General features: G+C 38.8%; 1 protein-coding gene across 4 annotated transcripts in view; it reads left to right on the top strand.

Moving 5' to 3' along the window:
- The window catches only part of lmln (leishmanolysin-like (metallopeptidase M8 family)), a 68,366-nt gene that overhangs the window by 9,538 nt on the left and 39,441 nt on the right, over positions 1-19,387 (top strand). For all 4 annotated transcript variants that reach the window (XR_011886457.1, XM_072262095.1, XM_072262098.1 and 1 more), the window contains exons 4-11: positions 1,118-1,200; positions 2,658-2,775; positions 6,254-6,432; positions 9,387-9,492; positions 11,188-11,282; positions 12,198-12,315; positions 14,950-15,057; positions 17,371-17,447. Coding sequence is in view for 3 of the 4 variants with exons in the window: in XM_072262095.1 (XP_072118196.1) it covers positions 1,118-1,200; positions 2,658-2,775; positions 6,254-6,432; positions 9,387-9,492; positions 11,188-11,282; positions 12,198-12,315; positions 14,950-15,057; positions 17,371-17,447 (884 nt within the window). In the remaining variant the exon portion in view is untranslated. The remainder of the gene's footprint in view (positions 1-1,117; positions 1,201-2,657; positions 2,776-6,253; positions 6,433-9,386; positions 9,493-11,187; positions 11,283-12,197; positions 12,316-14,949; positions 15,058-17,370; positions 17,448-19,387) is intronic.

The raw sequence follows: 19,387 nt of genomic DNA, 5'->3' as shown, positions 1-19,387 counted from the left end.
AAAAGCCATTGCACTGGGGAAGTTCCACTCTCTTGACCTCAGAAGTCCAGGTCCAGTGGTACAAACGAGCGTCACAAGCTGAGGTCTTCCATGGTTGCAGTGGATGACCGTGGTTCACGGCGTCTTCTGTGCCTTGTTCTGCCCTTCGCTTTCCATGGAGTGTTGCAGTACTGCTTTTTTGGGCGTTGATCTCACTAGATCTCGTCTGCCTAGTTCACAGGGGCTGACTTCACATGCTAGGACTGGCATGTCCCTATCTCACCAGAGAATGCTGTGTGGTGACAGAAATAGCAAATACAACGTCAATTAGACATAGCCAAATTATGTTTTTATGTACCAAATGCAGGAAATAGGAACTAGCTCAGGAAGACAACTTGGTCTTCATAGGTTCAATGATGGTGTTTGGAAATGTTTATGTTACTATGTGTTCTGTAGAATATTCAAATCGTGTTGTTACTTTGAAATAAATGCAGTGAGAATTGCATCTGAATCAGGAAGAAAGCTTTGATATATCTTTAAATGTAATGCTAATTATAATTAATCAAGTTAATAATGTTATTGTGTTTGCATTATTCTAAATAGATTCCTGGAGAGTCCTGACCTGACTTTTTTCTTTTGCCAGTGATGACATGTTAGAGTAAATAATTGAATAATGCACTTTTAAAAATTACCATCTGGATCCAGGCCTTCTGCACTGTTTGAGATGAATACAGCCTTTTTAGTAAGAAATGAAATATGGGATGCTTAGCCTTCCCATCTTCCTACAAAGAGAACAATGTGCTTGAGACATGGCTGTGATATAAACAAAGTTACTTTGCTGTAATTACCCTGATTAATCATTATATCTTTTATTATGTAGTATTAAAATTTTGTGTTGAAGATAGGATGTGGGCGAAAAAGATTTGTTTTTAATAACATTTTCTGTTGGAGAGAAATTTAATAGTAAGCTATTTCCTCATCCTATAAGTGGAAAAAGTGGGGGAAACATGAATTATGACTACTTCTCAAGGGATATTTGATGTGTATAATGTTATTATTTTAGGCAAGTTACATAACTTGATTAGATTGAATTCCAATTACCCAAATTTTATCTTCATTGGTTTCTTTTCCATTTCAGAATAAACTGTTTCCAAAGGCAATTACGTATTTACAAAACACATTCCAGGTTCGAAAAGTAATTGGTCCAATTCTGCTAAGCAGGTACGGTGAGCATTGTGTTGCCTGTGTATTCTGCGATGAAGTTCTTGATTTAAACAAGGAAGTCTTTTTAAGTGAATTAGTTGTCCAGCCTGACTGGTGGTCAAGTTCAGATCTAGGCAATGCAACTTGATCTGAAATGTTAACTAATCATTTCCCACTGTGATAGCTGTCTAGTGCACTGAGTTCCACTAGCAGTTTGCTTTTTGTTCCAGATTCCAACCCGTGCCATCTGTTTGTCTCCTGTTAACTTGTGGAATTGTGTTCAAATTGAGCCTTTAATAACATATTCGAAAATCTCATGATGATTGCTCTAAAGATTAAACATCAAATGATTTTGAGCAATTCAGTCATGTCATGGTAAAAAAAAAGTCTCAGGTTCTAAATTGAGAGTTAGTCAGAAACATGGATTTTATACTGTGCCAAGTAGAAACACAGTAAAATTAGTTGGTACAGTTGATGTTCTAAAGGTAGACTGGAGGCTTCAATATAGAAGACATTCTGAATTTAACTCTGTTAAACCTATTTTTATGCTGATACTGTAAAGCTGAAGTTGACAGCATTCTATTTCCTAGCACTAATACACCTAAGCTCTAGATTCTTGCAGCAAAATACTTTCTTTTAATGTAACAGCACCAAATACAGTATGTGAGATCAACTTGTTAAAAGTCAATAATTGCATCTTAATAATTTTAGTGATACAAGTATAAAACATTGTTCAATTTTTTGGCTTTCAGAAACACATGCACACTGTAGTCGAATAACTATTAATGTTTAAGTGTTCAGAAATTATTTAATGCTGTTTATTAAGGAGGTATTGTCCTTCATTATCTGACAACACTGTCAGGTAAATAATCAGAGTTTTCTTTCCAATCTACTTTATGAATGTGTACCTATAATGATCAATTAGAAAATACTTCAAAGTTATATAGCACTGTTATATTTACTTCCCATTACTAAGCTTGTATATTACCACACACTTGTGAACTGGCTAGGTTCATGATAATGGGTTTCCTTGACACCCTGTCCAGGAGTAGGGAATTGCTTCTTCCTTGTGATAGCACATCTCTGGAGTTGTTGCTGTCAAAGTGTCCTTTTTCCACAATCTTTCATATACTCTACAGCTAACCAAGGGCTACAAGTTTGGTTTCTTTTTCTATATGTGTACTTCCTTTACAACTTTTATCACTTAGTTTCTCAGCTCCCAAACTTGTACTTTAACCCTCAGCTTCATATCTGTCAGTACCCCTTTCATTTGTAAAGAGCTCAACAGATTAGATTACATCTGTCCTGTTTTGTAGCACTGGCTATTGAGGTCACTCCATGTTTCTCATAGTTTTGAGTCTGAACTTTGGACGTGGTCAGTTTCTTGACTGAAGAGTCCTGACTGTTAGGGTACTTTGCATCTTCCTCTGGCAGCATTGGCTAAATTAAACACTTTATCTGTTTTATTTTGGAAGACCATGTGCAACAAATCAATACTTGAGAAAAAAAGATGATCCATATATGTATTGCCAAGGTGCCTGTGCTAAGATCACAAGATGTGGCCCTGTGATTGTGCCAGAAGAGCATTTGCAGGTAAATACTTCAGTTGTAAAGTAAACCTCTTGGTTAAATATTTTGACTAACCATATTTTGTTTGTGAGTATATAGATTTTGTAGTTTTTGTAACCATTGTTGAACTTCTGAAAATGTGAATTAGTGAACTAATATGGTGTCTTTTGATCAGTTGCTATTTGAGTCTAGGACACTTGGAGTAAGACTGAGATACCATGTCCTTTTAAAGATTAAGTATAAATACAAGCACCAACTTGGAAGACAAGTTGTTTAACAGTAAGAAGCTATGTAGCACAATGAGATTTTTGTGAGGATCAGCAAAACGGCTGACAGAGTTAGAAGTTGGAAGATCCACTACAGCAGGATTAAAAACTTCATGTATGAAAATGAAAGCACAGTACTGTGCAAAAGTCTTAAGGCACATAGATATATCTAGGGTGGCCAAACTTTTGCACAGTACTGTCGTATTTTTATGCATTGCACTGTGTACTTCTGCCACAAAATAAAAACAAAATTCGTGACATATGTGAGTGATGATAAACCTGATTCTGATATGGGTATTTATTGTGGACCAAGAGTGGAGAGGGGAATCATGGTTGGGAAAAGGCAAAGAGAGAGGGGAGAGAATGGGAAGCACTAGAGAGACTTCCTCTCTAGATCAATAAACAAATTGTTTGGAATCAAATGACTTTGCCTGATGTCTCAGGGTTGGATGTGCCTGTACCTGCACCGCTCCCCGCCCCGACACTTCTTCTCTGCCACCTGTCCCACAGTGCTCCATCCTCACCATTCCCAACATCCTTTACACCAACCATATTTAAAAACTTGCTCTCTGCTCCACGTTGACAAATACAGTACTGCATAGGGAATGTTTCTTCTCATTTGTGTATGCTGTGAAATTCCTTTACAGCATCATTGAGCAGGAATAATCTCTCTGTACTTTAAAGGTAGTTTATATATTAACCTCTGAGGATTATGGCATTTGGCGATGTACACGTTACCTCCTTGAGTTCACTGTTGTAATTTACTCCCTCAAGCTGAAGACTTTGGCCTTGTACTGTAGATGAGCATTTCCATCGCCAAGATGAGGCAGGTAAAGTGAATTGAGAAGTTAGATGATATAGCCTAACAATATCCAAGTTGGTCTCGTATAGTCAGAGATCTAATATGATATGTGGACATAACATATCCAAGTATTGAAGAACTTGAAGGGGGCCTGGTTTTAGGAGAAATAGTGAAGGATGAAGGAAAATAAAATGAGTGGTTAAATTGGTTTGAAATTAATACCACCCTTTCCCCTGACACTGAGCCTATTCCACACCGTGCATACCTAATCAGCTAGTTAAATAACAGCCAAGAAATCATTGCTTTATTTTGTGAAATAATCTATATGCCAATAAGATGGGAGGGAATTAAGTTTGAGGAAGTACACATAAGAGGATAGTGGGTGGGGAAGAATATAATAAGAGCAAACCAGGGTAGACAGGAAAGGAGAAAATATGTAGCAAGGAAGACAGGAATGTGTTGGTGAAGGGTGGTGAGGAAAAGGAGGCATAACGAGGGAAGAGAGGGTAATTTCAGGGAAATGTGGGGGCAGTAAGGTAATGGAAACTGCAGAAAGTTGTGATCTCAGTCAGCTCTATCATAGTCACTAGCCTTCCCAGCATCCAGGACATCTTCAAGGAACGACGGCTCTAAAAGTTGGCATCCGTCATTAAGGACCCCATCACCCACGACATGTGGTCCTCTCAGTGTTACTATCAGGGAGTACTATCTTTATTCAAATCACTGAAGCACATAGCAAACTGTGTTCTTGAAACAATCTTAGTGAATACAAATTACTTTGAAAAACTGCTTGCCGAATTTCTGGTTTCTGATTTCCAACTGTTTTTAATCTAATTGTTACCCTTTCTATGGTTGTTAAATCTTTTTCATTTGATTCCTGTGTTGATCGTTTTATTGTCTTTCTGTGCATTCATGTGTATTACATCCATTGCTATTTCCCAATATAGTAACATTTGTTGTGTCTTGGAGGATTTTTGTTTCTAAATCTGTATTCATACAATAATTAGAATCAGGTTTAATATCACTAGCATATGTCGTGAAATTTGTTGCAGCAGAATACATTGCAAGATATAATCATGGAGAAAATGTGAATTACAGTAAGTGTGTGTGTACATATGATGGTAGCAGTGACAACAAGGCAGAACCTGTGTGGTGCGAGTCCTTAATGATGGATGTTGCCTTTTCGAGGCGTCACTCTTTGAAGATGTCATGGATGCTACGGAGGCTAGTGCCCATGATGGAGCTGACTGAGTTTACAACTCTCTGCATCTTACTTCGATTCTGTGCAGTAACCCCCCACAGTACCAGACATTGATGCAGCCAGGTAGAATGTTCTCCACAATATATCTAGAAATTTGTGAGCGCCTTTGGTAACATACCAAATCTCCTCAAACTCCTAACGAAATACAGTCGCTGTCATGCCTTCTTTGTAGTTGCATTGATATGTTAGATATAGGATAGATCCTCAGACACATTGACACCCAGGAACTTGAAATTGCTTACTCTGTCTACTTCTGATCTCTCTATGGGGACTGGTGAGTGTTCCCTCATCTTACCCTTTCTGAGGTCCACAATCAATTTTTTGGCCTTAATAATAACTTAATTAGAGAGTACTTTTCATTCAGCCGATATAAAGCACTTGAACTACAATGGGATAAAGTGCAAACATGAAAATAAAATAACATTAAATATAAAAATAAACATGAAAATACAGGACAAAACGGTGTTGGTTAGTTAAAAGAAAGGTTGAATAAATAGTTATTAGCTGGCTGAAATTATTTTATATTTGGCTGTATATTTCTTAATTTTATTGTTACTGATTCCAAATTTTCTTTATTACTTGACTCATAATTACCAGCCTATCTCTTTTTTATAAATGGGAATTGTATTGTTTGCTGTGTGATGCTTTTGAATATATCATCTCTCAATATAATTCTAGAATATAATTTCTAGTTTTCTAGATGTTAACTCTAATTATTAATCTTTTTGACAGCACACAATCCATGACAATTAGCTTTAAAACCATAGCATTATAAAAGATATCATGAGTGCATGACCACTATATGAATAAAGGAGTTAATTTATGGCTTTGTAAGTTGTAGTCTTGTGTAAAGGCAGTTAACATCCAAATCAGTGCTGATATCATCAGACCACTTTTTGAAATAGTCTGAAATTATCTTTTGTAACTTTTGCATGTGAAGTTTAACCAAGCCCTTCCAAATTCATGGAAATGACTTGTGTCCACTAGTGTAGTGCAGGCTTCTAATATAATGTTTTCTTATGCTTTTCAAGTTGTATATTTCGTTTGTTATGCAACTTCTAAAATGCCATACAACAATTTTGTTTAGAATATTTTTGTGGATTGCACTCAGACACAGTTCCTATTCGCCTCAGAATTGTGTTCTATCTGTTAACATTTATATGATCTTTCCAGCAATGTAGGATGTGCAGTGAAAATGGAAACTCTTGTGGATCTTCAGGGTTGACTGATGGTCCAGGGGTCAAGGATGCTGATTTTTTACTGTACGTGAGTGCACTAACAACAGAACGCTGTGGACAAGAGGATATAGTCGCCTATGCAGCATATTGTCAACTGGAAGCAGAATTGGACCGGTAAGCACTGTTACAGCAGATCCTTGCCGCATCAACAATGAAAGTTAATTTGGGAGTATCATATTTCAAAGTACTAGGCACTGTTTTTAAAAAGCTATGTGAAACTCTTGCTTGACACTCAGATATGCAGAACAAATAATGAATTGATCTGTATGAACAGTGCAAGACAAGCTTTTCACTGTATCTTGGTGCATGTGACAATAATAAACCAATTCTAATTCCATTTCCAATATTGAAACTCTTAGTTCAATTAGTAAGTTAGAAACATATTCCAATATTAAAGCAACTCACACAGAATGCAGGAGGAGCACACCAGGTCAGGAAGCATCTATGCATATGAATAAACAGTCGACGTTTTGGGCCGAGACCCTTCTTCAGGACTGAAAAGGAAGGGGGAAGACGACAGAATAAAAAGGTGGGGGGGAGGAAAGATTGATAGCTAGAAAGTGATATTTGATGCCAGGTGGGTTGGAAAGGTAAAAGGTTGGAGAGGAAGGAGAGTGGACCATAGGAGAAAGGGAAAAAGGAAGGGACCCAGGTGGAGACGATGGGCAGGTGAGAAGAGGTAAGAGACCAGAGAGGATAATTGGAGAAGGGAGGGGAATAAAAATTAGTATTTCTTTTTGTAACTGGAAGGAGAAATCGATACTCATGCCATCAGGTTGGAGGCTACCCAGATACCGCTCCTCCACCCTGGGGAGGCCATGGACCAACATGTCGGAACAGGAATGGGAATCAGAATTAATGAAATGGATGAACTCAGCGTGGATGCATGAAGCAGCACCAGTGCAGTCATCAGTGTTCGCAGGAAGAGTTGGGGAGCATTACCAGGGAAGGCTTCGAACAAGGAGTGTTCTATGAAGCCATTAAAAAGACAAGTGTAGCTGTGGCCCATGTGGGTGCCCATGGCTATTCCTCTAGTCTGGAGAAAGTGGAAGGAGCCGACAGAAAAATTGTTGAGGGTGAGGACTAGTTCCACCAGATAGAAGAGGATGGTGGTGGAGGGGAATGGTTGGTTCTTTTATTGGGAAGGAAACGGAGAGCTTTAAGGCCGCCTTGATGGGGGATAGAAATGTATAGGGATTGGGCATCCAATATTAAACTTGGTTAACTTTTATCAAATGATTTCTGATACAGACCATAAAGAGTTGGCTGAGTTGCTTTTACAGTTTCTTCTGTAGTCAGAAGATTGAATAAGAATTTCTAACACTTAGGAAAGATGTAGAAATTAACAATAATGTGTTAGAGAGAATCCACGTAGTTCAAGGGGTGACACGTAACTGCAGATGCTGGAATCTGGAGCAACACACAAGATGCTGGAAGAACTCAGCGTGACATGTAGCATCTGTGGAAGGAAATGGACAATCAACATTTCAGATCGAGACCCTTCATCTGGACTGTAAGATAGAGGGGAGGTATGAGTGTATAAGGGGAGGGTAGAAAAAGAGCTGGCAAGCAATGGATGGATACAGGTGAGGAGAGGCGAGAAGAGTAGAAATAGTGTAGAGGCTGGGAAGTGATAATACAAAGGGCTGCAGATGATGAAATCCGATTGGAAAGGAAGGTAGAAGGTATTTGGTAAGGAGTTGGGATGGATGGGTGGGAACAATAGCAGGAAGGGACCCAGTGTAAGGAGTGTGTGGGTGATACATAGTTGGAATGGATGGAAGAGGTAACAAAACAGGGTATTGAAGGTGTGGTATGTGAAGGAGGAATTGGATAAGTCAGGAGGGGGAGAAAAGGAATAGTGGCGAAGCAATTTACCTGAAATTGGGGAATTCTGTTCATATAGTCAGCTGGCTCAAGACCAATAGTTTTGAATAGATGATTTTGTTGTAGATGACTATTCATGGTTTCTTCTACTGATGTAAAATTTATTAATATCAACTAGATAGAATAAAGCAATAATTTAAAAAAGGGTTATTATATTTTCTTATTGTTTGTTGAAACAGCGTCTGTGACTTGAATCAAAGATTACATAATTGGTGGCATAATGAAAAGTAATTTCTACTGATTGTGAGACAAGAGGGATCACCACTGTGTGGTACAACTGCGTTTTGATGGCATACAGATTGATGTGCTTGCAGATGACGTCAAGGCAGAGTACAGTCCTGTGCAAAAGTCTTAGGCAAATATATATAGCTAAAGACTTTTGCACAGTACTATATTTGTCAACATGGAACAGAGAGTGAGTTTGTAAATCTGGTGGGAGCAAAGGATTTTGGGAATGGTGAGGGTGGAGCGCCACGGGAGGACTGTGAGACAGGTGGCAGAGAAGTGCCAGCGGTGGGGCTGACATGGGTGCAGACACACTTAGCCTTGAGACACCTGGCAAAGTCATTTCATTTTGAAGAATTGGTTTATTGATCATTTCAGAGTGTCTCTGGTGCTTCCCTCTCCCTCTCCCTTTCCCTCTCCTCTCCCTCTCCTCTCCCCTCTCCTCCCTTTTTCCCAACTATGATGTTCCTCTTCCTGCCTCTTCCCATTCTCAGTCCACTATACAGACTCTTATCAGAATCGGGTTTATCATCAGTGGTGTATGTCATGAAATTTGTTTTTTTTGCGACAGCTGTAGAGTGCAGTACGTAAAGTTATCGTGGTCTTAGGCCTAAGACCTTTGCACAGTACCATACCTGATTGCCTATAAATATAGCTGTTACTCTTTGTTGATGCAATATGTGAAAATAAAATACTTCTGTTTTCATTCTTTCCATTATTTCAAGTTGGCTCATTCTTTTGAGCAAGTTATTTTCCATTCTGTACCAGTATGCATCTACTTGTAAGATGTTTTATAATTACTCTTTAATGAGTACAGAATGTTAAATCAAAAGTAGTCAAGATGTTAAATGAATGTACTTAATTAAAAAAAGTTTATTTTTAAGTTAGAAAGTGTTCACAGAAACAATAATGAAAATCAAGTGCAATCCTAACTTGTATTTCTCTCAACTTTGCAGACCTATTGCAGGTTACGCAAACTTATGCCCAAGTATGATCCCCACTGAGCCACAGGAGTTTCAAGGCATGCTGTCCACCGTTAAACATGAAATTGTCCATGCATTGGTAATTACCTGCAGTCATTACCTTTAGGAAATTTAAGGGGTGGTTTTATTTTTTTGTTCAGTTTGTTCGACTGCACTTCTTCTCCAAGGAAACATGGGAAAGTAAGTGACTGAAAAATTCTTGATTTTTAATCCAGCCAGTTCATAAAGTGAATAATTGGCAATTGTTTAATATAATCCAATCACAAAGAACTATGTGGCATTTATGATCTATGGAGTATATGGCCTTTGTGTAAAATAGTTAGATCTAAACTAATACTGCCCTCCCCCTTGTAATTTTGACTTTATATAATTAATTCAGGAGCATGTGCAATGTATATCATTTGAGTTCAGCTTATCCTAGTCTCTACTTCTGACATCACAACTGATCTTTCCTTTGGGTTTACCCTTCCCTATTGGTGTTCCAAACAAGTTCTTTTCCTAGTTCAGCTGTTTAACCAAGTATCTCTTGGGTTTCATTTAACAGTATCCAGATTATGTGAATGACATTTTTTTTTTGCCTTATCTCTTTGGCTATAAGCCAAGGAATCTGGGTACATAAATTAGTATGAAAGAGATATGTACAGAAAACATGGCCTTAGTCTGTTCAATCAAATGACAAATTATTAAGCAAGTAATCCTGGTTTAAGCAGATAATGCAAAATATGAAAATTGCGAGTCTGTGATTATAGAAAGCATTTAATGTCATTAAAGTTTGCCGTTAATAGTGGTACACGACTCCTTTTCAAAGCTGTTTGGAGCATGATGCAAATGCAGTGTGGCTTGAAGGCCGGCAAGGGCCTATTTTGTGTTGTAACTCAAGAAAATTTTTAAAGCTTAATGTATTATTTCTCAATGTTAGGATGGCATTGTTACATTGTTGTTGATTTACTAAGGACAGTGACTGGGCATAAATTATTCCACCAACCAACGATACACAATTTTGGGTTCTGTGCCTTATCTTCATTTCACTTATCAAATGAGGCAATTTATTTTTTGATTTTTCATAGTATTGAAGTACAGAAAAAACTTACAAGGATATTGCTTGGTCTGGAAGACCTGACTTATAAGGAAAGGTCGATTACATTAAGACTTTATTCCTTGGAACGTAAAAGATTGAGAGGTGATTTGATAGCGGTATACAAAATTGTAAGGGATACCGATTGAGTAAATGCAAGCAGACCTTTTTCCACTGAGGTTGGATGAGACTACAACCAGAGGTCTTGGGTTAAGGGTGAAAGGTGAAAAGTTTAAGGGGAACATGAGGGGAAACTTCTGCACTCAGAGGGTGGTGAGAGTGTGGAATGAGCTGCCAGCGTAAGTGGTGCATGCAAACTCGATTTCAAGGTTTATGAGAATTTTGGGTAGGTACATGGATGGTAGGGGTAAGGAGAGCTATGGTCTCAGTGCAGATCAATGGGAGTAGGCAGTTTAAATGGTTGGGCACAGCTCGATGGGCTGAAGAGTTTGTTTCTGTACTGTATTTTTCTATGAAGGTTTTAAATGGGGAGAGACAGACTTTTTTGTAATGATAAGAAATAACTCATTGAGTCTGTTTTATGAAAGTAGGCTCATGACCCTTTTCAGAAAAGTAATTGGATTGCGATTGCACACCTCATAGCAGGAGAGATGAAGTGTGCCCCTTGAGCCAGTCTCTATAGTCCCAGTGTACATGCAGCTGCAAATAATGTTTGTTCCTTTTTCTGTTCCAAATTAGGGTTTTTCTGCAGGACTTTTTGCATTCTACCGTGATGATGAGGGGAAACCTCTAACTGTGCGAAAGGCAAATGGGCTTCCACCTTTCAATGAGTCGTAAGTTTAGATAATATTTGTATGTTTTCATTAGTTTGTACAAAATATTTCATCAGAAAAGATGAAAGAAAACTTGTGTTTTATTGCTTGTTCTTGGGAAAAAAATGTTTAAAAATGTCATCATGGAGTGTGGGTGGTTCTGCCAAAATTGACCAAGCTTATTTGTCCCTTAACTGAGAAAGCAGTTGAGAGTGAATCATGGGTGGGTCTGCCATTAGACGTTGGTCAGAACGGGTAAGGATGCGATACTTCCTTCCCCAAAGACAGTTTTAATAACAAACTGGTAATTATTGTTTGGTGGTGGGATGGAAATGCATCTCTACCAAAGGAGTTGTAAGGTGCTTCTTCCTTCTGCTAGCCTACAGATCACCCTTGGGCAAGGTGTAGCCCCTGCTTAACCCCTCCCCGCCCCCGCCCCCCTGAGTCAAGGTCGCATGAAGTCATGGGAGCAAGTGGTGGATGTCGTGTGAGCAGCTGGTGTATATCACAGGTCCTGGTTATGCAATCACTGATGCCAGGCAGATAATCTCTGAAGAATATTGACGATGGCTGGGGTCACCCATCTTGTAAAGACACTGCCTAGAAAAAGGCAATCAATCACAAACCACTTCTGTAGAAAAATTTGCCAAGAACAATCATGGTCATGAGACCATGATCACCTCTGTCACACGACAGGGCACATGATGATGGTGAATTATTGTAACTACCTTTAATTCCAAATTTATTTAGTTACATGAAGTTAAGTTAATGGGTTGGCATGGTGCAGTACTTGATGAATGTTCCACAACAGTTGTTGCTAGTTCACTCACTTAACTGTTACACTGCATCTCATTAATACTATTACTCATTGGCTATTTAGTTTTTATTTCCTGGATCCATATTATGATTAAAATATTGTCACTTGTGTTTAAATAGACTTGGGTTATATCAATGGAGTGAAAAAGTTGCACGCAGGGCAAAGAGGTTATGGAATGTACGAGGGAACACCCAGCTTAATCATGAAGTCCTTCTTCTTGTAACTCCTCGAGTTGTTGTGAGTATCAACATAAGTGCCTTGTGTTTCTTTATAGTTTTATTGGTGAAAACTGTAAGATCAAAATAGGTCAGTATCTAAGTTTTTGAAAGGTGACAAACCAAAATTAAACCAGTAAAATGAATGGAAGAAATGACTGGCAAGGTGACATTGTTTACAAAGATCACATATCATGCCCTTAAGTCATGGGTGGTTGTCCGTCATGTCCGACGATGACAGGAAACCTGTGTGTGAGAGTTTTTAAAGTGGAAAAGTTGTTGCACTGGGACAGTTCCACTCTCTCAATCTCAGAAGTCTGGGTCCAGTGGTACAAACAAGCGTCACAAACTAGGTTGCGGTGGACCATGAGACCTTGTGTGCCTTGTCATGCCCTTCGCTCTCCACGGAGCATTGCAATACCCCCTTCCTGGCTATTGGATCTCACTGTAAAACTCATCCGCCCAGTTCACTAGTGCTGACTTTGCATGGTAGAATAAGTCAAATCAAAATATGGCAATATGTTAAGCTGTGTATTATCCATTGTAATGGGTGGCGGGATGGAGAAACGTTTCTACCAAAGGAGGTTAAGGTGCTCCTTTCCTCCACTAACCTGCAGATCACCCTTGGGTAAGGTATAGCACCTGCTTAGCCCCCCACCACCCCGATCAGGATCATATGAAGCCATGGGAGTAGGTGGTGGATGGTCGTACGAGCAGCTTCTGTATATCACAAATTTTAGTGATGTGACCACTGATGCCAAACAGACCATCTCTGAAGAGTATTGATAATGGCTGGGGTTATCTGTCTTCCAAAGACACTGCCCAGAAGAAGGCAATGGCAAACCACTTCTGTAGAAAAATTTGCCATGGAGATGGAAAGACCATGATCGCCCATGATCATATGGCATAATGATGATAGTGGTGATGATTTATTGTAAGAATAGCAACCTACAGTAGGTTTAGATTTTCTGGCCAGAGTGTTATATTTTTGAATATTCATTTTGTATCTCCATAATTTTTTTTTCTTTAATTCAGAATTTTCTCATTGAAGAGCTCAGCAGGTCAGGCAGCCTCAATGGATGGGAATAAACAGTCCACTTTTTGGGCTGGTACCCTTCTTCAGGACACACATCACCAGGACGTCTCTGCCTGAAACATTGACTGTGTGTTCCCACCCGTAGATGTTGTTTGACCTCCTGAGTTCCTCCAGCACAACGACGACAAGGAGTACCTCTTGTGTCTATGTTCCTCGTGAATGATCCCTGACTTTGTACCAGACGGTGTTTTCAATTACAACTGCAGACTTCTCAAAAAAAAACTTAAACTATTCAATGTATTTACTCCACTGGCTTTATCTTGTGATTATGTGTTACTTGGCTGGCTTGCAAAGAAAAATTAAATACAATTTTGTTAGTTTTTAATTGCCAATAACTTCCTAAGAGAGTTATAGAGAATGAGTGACTGCTGAAATATATCACATAACTTTAGTTACCTAGTTGTTCTTTGTTAGAAAATAATGAGTATTTTACATCAATCTTAGTGGGGGAGAAGGATTGGGACTGCCAGACATTTACACTGGATGAAAATAGTATGGTGTTGTTATTGTTTTCTGGTAGTTAACTTTTTGTAAATATTAGTTTTTGCTATTTTTGCTCATTTTTGTAAGTTTGATTTTTGACACACCTCAATAAACACATGAAAGTGTTAAGCATCTCCAGCCACTTTTTTTCCTTCGGTCATAACCCAAGTATCTTAACAGAGAACATTTCTGTGGGTCCCTGAAAGGGACCTTAACATGGTTAAGAAGGTACTTTTATGTTTTTGACAGACATTGAGTACAAACAAATAGGGAAAGGTATAACAATACAAAATCTTACACAACTAGAATATCACATAAAATTGTTGTCTCCTTATTACAGAAATAATGTTGTAGCTCTAGAGCAGAGGTTCTTAACCTGAGGTCCATGGACCCCTTGCTTTAATGATATTGGTCCATGGCATTAAAATGGTTGGGAACCCCTGCTCTAGAGAGTCTCAGTGTATTGGAAATCTACAATGAAACCCTGATATTCAGAAGAGAAGAAGCAGGGATCTGTTGCTCAATTAGCTTCATGTTAGACGTTGGTCAAATGCTGGGATCCATTATTAACAAAGTGATTACAGAAATCTTCAGTAGCACATTTGGATGAAATAACATTACATAACAAATTTATTCTAATTCTTTGAAGTTGTAACTGTCCAGATAGATGAAAGCAAGGCACTGAAGGGGTATATCGAAAGTATGAAGTAAATTTTCACAATGAAGGTTATTGCACTGTTTAAATACCCAAGGACTTTGAAGGAAATATATTCACAGTGATAGGGGATTAGTTAATGGATAGAAAATAGGAATAAACTGGTTATATTTAGGTTGACAAGGTATGGCAATGGAGAGACTGGGGGATCACTACTTTGACCTCAGCTGTTTACAAATTATTAATGATAAAAATGAAGGATTGAGTTGATGAAGTGTCAACAGGCTAATTTTATTTTTTTGTGTGAGGTCATCTCGATCTCTCTAAGAGCCAACATTTAATTGCATCATACTATTTAAACAATATTATAATGAAGAGCCAATTTTTACTCCAGTAATTACAACTGATTGCTTATTGAGCAGAAGGAAGCCCAGCAACACTTTAATTGTTCAGTCCTTGAAGGAATGGAACTTGAGAATCAAGGTGGAGTTGGTACAGAACTGAATCATTGGGAAAAGAGATTATTAGAGGTAAGATTGAATGAAACTTGTATAAAGCAAGTCTTCATCTCATATGTGGTTGTAGAAGTTGGATTGTGTTGTTCTACAATTATGCATGTTAGGTGCTTGAATTCCTGTGAATTAATGTCATTTGGAAACATAGAAACAAAGAAAACCTACAGCAAAATGCAGGCCCTTTGGCCCACAATGCTGTGCTGAACATGTACTTACTTTTAGAAATCAGGGATTTACTATGTTGTTTACACAGTCAATGATTTTTATTCTGGGGTCCTTCAACACACCAAGAGTCCTGGATGTACACATTCCTGTGCATATCTCTACATCATTTCATGCTCTGAATTTTGGAAATAATACCAGATATAATTTGTCATTTGTTGAGAATAAAGGTATCAGGATAAAGGAATGTAAAGGTTTTTTAACAAGCACATTAAAATAATGATTATTTGGTCATGCTATTGTTTTATTTTCTAGTTCAATGGCATAAGCTTATTATGTTCGACATGAGTAACTGATGAAAATGCACAGTTTTGTGAAGTGTGAATTTGGGACACGCTTTTAAACTTTCATTCCTCTGCTTAAACCCAGAATGTAAAACAGTCTTGGATATCAGTGAAATTTGTAGTTAATAGAATCACTTCTGTTACATCTGTGCGAGAAGGTGATCGTAAGCAATGGAAAGGGCTGGAATTTGATTTGGAGTATGTCCCACCTTTTCACAGAAGTTAGTCCTGGATCATAGGGGTTACTTTATTTTTGTGACATCATTGGCAGAGAGGAGAAATATAGAGATGCTGTAAATCAGAAGTAAATATATTTTTAAAAAAATGCTGGAGATGCTTTGCAAGTCAGGCAGCATCTGTGGAGAGAAAAATAGAGTTCATTGGCCTTTCATCAGAAGTCTATTGCTGTGGATTTTAATTCTGTTCTGTAGGTTTTAACAAGAGATTAGCTTTATAAAATAATGCAAGAATGCCCTATGTATGATAACATGAGGTAGTATTTAGATTCCACTTGCTAAATTACCACTGATTTTCATAAAAATGAGGAAGTGCTTAATTATAAAGATCCTTTTGACACCAGTGAGTCCCAACAGGGGTGGTTATGTGCCCTAAGGGGGCATTAGGAGAATTAGAAGTCATGGGAGGAAGTAAGCAGCACCCTAACTTGAGGCACGAGACCTGACCAACCATTAGTAGAGCAGGCACTTCCAAACTTTACAGTTAGAGACTTATACACTGAGAACTCAATAGAACAGAAATAGTGGAAAAGAAACTATCTTCTGGAGACCTAACTATGATATACGTATGGAAACCCTTGTTCAAAGTGTGACGACAAACCAAGTTATCAGAAGATCGATGCAGATGAGAGCGATAAGGGAGACAATGGAGAAACATTCAAAATGCTAATAAGAGAGAAGAGAGAGATTAACGAGAAAGAAACACGTTTCAGAATATTGACAGACCGGTTGCTTTGAACCTGAACTGTTTGAAGTTTGGCGGACAGGCACTACCCCAGCAGGGGGATAAAAAGAACAGGTTCCCTAAGGCACGACAGACACCACAAGATAACAAGACCCTGGAAGAGCAGTGTGCCCCCACAAGTTGGTGGAAGTTTGGAGGTCTGGTCGCGGGAACCGACCATAGATGCACAAGGTGAAAGGGTACGATCGGCGGGAACCTGGTGTGTGTCCGCCCTTGCCTGGGTGCCGGGTTCACCGCAGAAGAACGTTCGTATCCGGAGCGGAGGGGTCACAGTTAGTGACCACAGAAGACATAACAAAGGGTCCGCCCGAGAGCTAACTGTGAAGAACATCAAAGGTCTGCTGAATCAGATTTGAATATCTCTATCTCTCTCTCTCTCTCTCTCCAACGGCACAACAGCAATTACTGCGAACTGTACTAAGCTGAACTGAACTCTGCGTCACTTGAGACTGATCTTTTTACCCCTAGACTGCGATAGAGCTTGGTTGATTCCTATTACCCTTGTTCTGTGTACATGTGTGTTTTATCATTGCTAACCTGTTGCATTTATATCCTTACGATTAGAGTACTGTGTTACTTATTTCTTTACTAAAACTTTATTAGCTTCTGTTACACCAGACTCCAACTAAGTGGTCCATTTCTGCTGGTTTGGCAACCCAGTTACGGGGTACATAACATAAGTATCCCATGAGCAATCTTAAATTAAGAGTGATTTATTGAATTAGGGAAGCTCCCCTCGTGGTTGCTCTGGTATCACTGTGGACACTGAACAAAAATCAAAATAATTAAAAAATCATTTGATAAGCTTTTTAGTTATGATGGATCCCATTTCACTCCCCAGAATGAAGCAATGACGGGGTCTCATACACAGAACAGGGTATTCTCCAGATTAACTTTGGCAGCATTAGAGGATACTGGGTAAGTTAAATAATGTGTAAATAAATATTTATATTGTACACTAACTTAGTTGTTTTATAGATAACCTATTCAGTGTTGAAAATACTTTAAACATTAGTGATTGCAAATAAAATTGTGTAAACTTTAGAGAATTTAATTGTCCTTTGAAGCTTTTATTGCCTGTCTGCAATTGACAAAGACGTGGTTTCCAAGTATTGGGTAATACATCAGGTTTTCGGTTAGAGAGATAACAAAAACAGTTGCAAAAAATGTCTCGGATATGCCTTGAGCATATGTGCTGAAAATTTATTGCACTTGTTTTGAAAAAATATTCAGTACTGACCATATCGGTTCTAACTGAAAATTAGGAGATAAAATGCAATTTAACTCATTCTGAAATGTATTAATCTGCAATTTCATAACCTTTATGAATTATTGAGAGTTTTGAACAACTTTTTTGTCACTTCTGAATTCAAGACGGTGATTGTCTTGTAATCTCTTGTCTGGAATTTGAGTGGCACAGTGATGTTCTCAGTGAATGATAAATGGAAGGCAACTGCCTTGTATCTGCTTGGGTGAGTTTACAGAGTGCATTCCTCCAAATAAATGAATTTATTTTAATATCAAGAGAGCATGGTTTGCAACTGTCATTTTCTCATCGTGATCTAGAATTTACGTTCTCAAAATATTCAAAATCGGATGGCTTTAACACATTAACTTTCTTAATATTGACTTGAACTGTCCTAATGTCAAGGGATTTTGTGAAGCAGGATTTATTTATTTTGGCGTGTGCATGCTGCGTCCGTGATGATGTCTTTTTCATGGCTTTTTTGTTTACAAGGCGCGGATTGAGAGAGAGACTGTGTGGTGTGCCACTCCTCACACAGACATTCTCGCAGTATTTTTCCCTTTATTTTACGGTCAAGTTGCAATCACGACACTCAACCCGGCACGGATGGAAAGCGTACTCGGGAGCGGACCCGACTGGTTTCAAACCCGGGAACCTCCGCTCCCGGGTCCGGCGCCAATGTCATTGTGCCACCAGCCGGCCCATGAAGCAGGATTTAAGCGTGTCCAAAGAAATTTTCTGAAGCAGTATGTAGATGGCCCTACTAGGGAGGGGCTACATCTTCGGAAATGAGTTCAAAGTACATTTATTATCAAAATATGTATGCTGTATAGAACCTTACAGGCAGCCACAAAACAAAGAAACACCAAAGAACCCATTTAAAAAGAACGTCAGACATCTATTGTGCAGAGAGGAAAAAAAGTGTGCAAACAATAAAAGTAAGCAAATAACATTCAGAAGTGAAGTTCAGAAAAGTGAGTTCACAGACATGATCGGTAGCTCATTAGTTGCAGGCCACAGCCTCTGTTCAGCGCAGAGATGAGTAAGCCTTGTGGAGCAGCGAGATGAACTGGCCTGTCTTTTGCTGCAGCCCCAACACCCTGACCTTTCCTGGTGCTTAAAATCGTCCGAAGCTCAGGTCATTCTCACTCTCGAGCCGAGGCCCTCTGCCTTGATTAGGCCTGTAGGCGACCTTTCCAATTTAGCCTGGTGCTTAAATTGATCAAATCTCAGGTCTTTCCTTGCTCTTGGGCCTGTGCTCCACCTCAAATCTGCCTCGACTCGGTTCTACCAAATCGAATCACTCCCAGGTCCATTTTAGCAATAGTCAGACATTATCTCATTCATCGCATTCGTGCCTGGGCCAAGCCACCTCAGTGTAGCTGGTACCTGTCATGTTGCAACCATCCTGCTCCTTTGCAACTTCAGTCCACACTGTAAAAACTACAAGTTGTACAGGTGGTTCAAAAGCTCAACTCTGAAAGGGAAGTCATATGCTATTGACTGCAGTGATCGTTTGTTAGAAAAAGTATGATAAAGTATAAATATTTTATTCTTATAAAGTATAAGTAGTAAGTGTATTAGTAATATAGTTAATGAGGACGAGCAAGTA

Source organism: Mobula birostris, chromosome 6, assembly GCF_030028105.1.
Source record: "Mobula birostris isolate sMobBir1 chromosome 6, sMobBir1.hap1, whole genome shotgun sequence".
In the NCBI taxonomy this organism is placed as follows: domain Eukaryota; kingdom Metazoa; phylum Chordata; class Chondrichthyes; order Myliobatiformes; family Myliobatidae; genus Mobula; species Mobula birostris.
This window is presented reverse-complemented; position numbering and strand designations above follow the sequence as displayed.